The sequence below is a fragment of the Priapulus caudatus genome, unplaced genomic scaffold (assembly GCF_000485595.1).
Source record: "Priapulus caudatus unplaced genomic scaffold, Priapulus_caudatus-5.0.1 Scaffold3233, whole genome shotgun sequence".
NCBI lineage: Eukaryota > Metazoa > Priapulida > Priapulimorpha > Priapulimorphida > Priapulidae > Priapulus > Priapulus caudatus.
Genome location: NW_014580294.1, coordinates 14,609 through 18,410, shown reverse-complemented (window position 1 = coordinate 18,410; position 3,802 = coordinate 14,609). Strand labels below are relative to the sequence as shown.

The following is a 3,802-nucleotide window of genomic DNA, read 5'->3' as shown; positions in this document are numbered from 1 at the left end:
CTGCCAAAATAAATTCATAAGTGTAACTAAAGTGAATTGTATTGAATCAAATTTAACTCACACTATAGCTGCTTACAGGCTACCCCTTATTGGCTATACTCACTGCCTTCTGCTACTGCGCTACTCACTGCTAACGGCCGCCGCACCCTTACATCGCCATTCATCGCTTCATCGTTCATCATTGCTAAATCGGGCTCATCGGTTCAAATCAAACATGTTTTTATTTGGAACGGATCACGATAAAAATAAATCGTTCTACAAATGAGGCGCACACCTTACCCGAATATCGCGCTGATTTCTATCCGGGCAGCGTCAATCGGCTGTGAAAATCGGACTGGTGTGCGGCGGCTTTACAGGCTGCCCCGCTATAACTCACTGCTTAGCCACTGACGAGCCTGCGTGTATTTGTGTATTTCGCAGGGCCGTCAACTTGCTGCTTTGGCAGGCGGGAGCGATCCCGAATCTAGGCGACGACTTCATCAACGTCTATCAGACGGCGAGGGAGAAGCACATTCATTCGCTCGAAGGTGAGCAGTACGTTTCTGTACCTGTATCTGTACCTGTACCTTGTATGTGTCGTGTACCATGTACCTGTTACCTTTACATGTACCTGCTACCTGTACCTGTACCTGCGGTACCATGTACCTGTATCTGCCTACCATGTACCTGTAGTATGTGCTGTACCTGCAACCTGTACGTGTACCTGTACCTGTACCTGTACCTGTAGTATGTGCCTGTACCAGTACCTGTACCTGTACCTGCACTTTTACCTGCAATTTTACCTGTACATTTACCTATACTTTTACCTGTACCTTTGCCTGTACCTGTACTTTTACCTGTACATTGTAACCGGTACCTTTACCTGTACCTGTGCTTTTACGCCCACCGCTGTCTGTCTACCTGACAGAGCATTTCACACAGAGCATTCTCACAGTCGGTGGGAAGTCGGGGAATTAGGCTTATCTTAGGTTAGAGCCAAAGAATGCTGTCTAGAGGTCAGGGACAGGTCACGGAATTCTGCTTAGAATTAGTCTTATCTTCAAAAACTGGGGGTAAAGCCAGAGAATGCTGTTTTAAAGCCAAGGGTCAGGGAAAGGTCAGGGAATTGTGTGACGAAGCCAAAAGTTGGAGGAATGAGGGGAAGCAGCCACGTATCCGCTCGATTGCTATATCGGAACATTTTACTACTTTTATCTATTTTTGCTTCTAATCGTGTATATTTTTACCGCTACGTATATATGTTTGCGGCCTGTCGTGCATGTTTTTCTTTCGTATTGTGTTTTGCGGCTTTGATGTTGATTGCATAGCTGATGCATATTTACTCATGAATTGCGTTTTTAGGCTTTGATGTTTAATTGCAGCGCTACCTACTCTTCTATGTATTTTTGTGTACGGTTGAGGCTTGTTATGTACATTTTAACGTCTATTTGTGTTTTCTGGCTAGTGTGTTTTTCTATCGCAGTGCTGAAAAAGCTTGTAAATTGTTATTTACGTGTAAACGTTTCTTTATGGCTTTGTGACATGTTGCGGCTGCTGCTATAATGTTATTTCTACGTGGCACACACCTTTATGACTTTGTGACGTGTTGCAGCTGCTGCTACATTGTTATTTCCATGTAAACGTATCTTTATGGCTTCGTTTCATGTGTTGCTGCTACATTGTTATCCCTATGTATGCGTGTTTGTTACGGCTGATGCTACGTTGTCACTTCTATGTATACGTGTTTTTTACAGCTGCTTCTACATCTTGCTTTTATGTATATACGTGTTTTTTACTGCTGCTGCTACGTTGCTACCCTACGTATTTTGATGGTGACGTCTACGTTGTGACTTCTATGCATGCATCTTTTTACTGCTGCTGCTACATCATATTGTTACTTGTCTGTATGCATTTCTTTTGACAGCGACGTCGACACTGTTACTTCTATCTATGCATGCCTGTTTTTCACGACTGCTGCCAGTGCTACATTTTTACTTCTATGCTTGCATGCTTTGACGGCGTTATCCGCGTTGCAGTGCTGATAACGCGAGAGGATGAGTTCAGCAACCAGCTGAGCAACAGGGCGACGTTTCGTGGCTGCACGGCGCTGCACTACGCCTGTCTAGCAGACGCCCCGGACGTCGTCAAGCTGCTGCTCAACGCAGGTAACACGTGCCGCCATCTAGCGGCGGCGACTCGCACCGACAGCCGGGTCTGACCCTTCTTCTAGCTTCGCCGCTACATCCCGTGGTGCAAACCCGAGCCTCCTTTTTGAATTTTATTTTACATTTCTTTGGCTAGCGTCTGTGTAGACGTGTGTACGTTTGCATCTGCTCCTCCGAAATGTGTCGTTGTGCATACACTCTTTCTCCCCCTCTCCTGATGCAGGCGCGGATCCATCGACGGAGAACGAGAATGGCCACCGGCCGATCGACTACACACGCAATGCAGAGACGCGCACTCTCCTGCAGAACTATAGCAAGAAGGTAAGGACTATGGCAAGCGGGTAATTAAAGATCACGACAAGGAAGTCTAAGGAAGAGCGGCATGATTTTTTTTACCACGGAATAGTCAAGTGGCGCATGTCAGCTTTGAAACGCAGTGGTTTTACGCGTGTGGCCCTTTGCTCCACGGGGGTAGGTGCTGCAGAGCGAGGGGCTATAGCCGGGGTGGGGCGTGCGATTGCGGTCGCCGCGACGCCAGCAAAACAAGGAAGCCCGGGTAACGACCGAGCTTCCTCTGTGTTTTTAGTTTGAGGAGAGGAGGCGAGAGAAGGAGGTGGAGGAGAGGAGGAGGTTTCCGCTGGAGCAGCGACTGAAGGAGCGAATCGTCGGACAGGAAGGAGCCATCCAGGTCGTCGCGTCCGGTGGGTATCCGCGCCGGACCGCGGCAGAGCGCCCTCTACAGTGCAGACAGCATAAGCGCCCTCTGTCTCAAACAGCAGAAACGCCCTCTATGTAACAGATGCCATAAGCGCCCTCTATGTTACAGATAGCATAAGCGCCCTCTATGTTACAGATAGCATAAGCGCCCTCTATGTTACAGATAGCATAAGCGCCCTCTATGTTACAGATAGCATAAGCGCCCTCTATGTTACAGATAGCATAAGCGCCCTCTATGTTAGAAATGGCAGAGGCACCCTCTGTCACAAATAGCATAAGTGCCCTCTATGTCTCAAACTGCCAAAGCGCCCCCTATATCACAATCAACATAAGTCAAAAGTGCCCTCTATAGCACAAGTGAACAACACAAACGCCCCCTATATCACAAACAACATACCTGCCCTCAATTCAACAGTAGAATTGCCCTCTACAGTACAATTAGGCAACAGAAGCTCTCTCTATATCACAAACAGTACAGTCACAACCAGGTCGTATTAGTGATTTTTGCAGTCTCTTTTTCGCGCCGTGCAACGGTGCAAATTCACGCTTTCTGATTTAAAAACCCCGTCGCGATTTTTGTTCGCGTGCGTGGTTACCACATGTATTCACGATACGGATCTAACCCAGTTCCGATGTCAATTACATTTATTCTTGCGATTTTTTTCTGCTCAGCGATTCGCAGAAAGGAAGGAGGATGGATGGACGACGACCACCCGCTGGTCTTTCTCTTCCTTGGCTCTTCTGGGATAGGTGAGTGCTGAAAGGTCTAACCTCCATGTCAGTCTACTAGCTCCTTTCTCACGCTCCTCTCTACCTGCTGAAAACTCCGCGAACAGTACGAAAGCAGAGTAAATGTGATCAAATTAAATCAAATAAAGTGAGTGATAAAATGACTCTAATGAATTGAATATATACATACATATATATATATATATATATAT

At 46.7% G+C, this 3,802-nt stretch overlaps 1 protein-coding gene across 1 annotated transcript in view; it reads left to right on the top strand.

The window, feature by feature from the left end:
- Positions 1-310: 310 nt before the first annotated feature.
- LOC106819343 (caseinolytic peptidase B protein homolog) overlaps positions 311-3,802 on the top strand; it is a gene marked incomplete at both ends in the record, with an annotated part of 9,850 nt that continues 6,358 nt past the window's right edge. The window contains 5 exons of the mRNA XM_014823987.1: positions 311-527; positions 2,016-2,144; positions 2,368-2,465; positions 2,731-2,845; positions 3,534-3,611. Of these exons, the coding sequence (XP_014679473.1) occupies positions 311-527; positions 2,016-2,144; positions 2,368-2,465; positions 2,731-2,845; positions 3,534-3,611 (637 nt within the window). The remainder of the gene's footprint in view (positions 528-2,015; positions 2,145-2,367; positions 2,466-2,730; positions 2,846-3,533; positions 3,612-3,802) is intronic.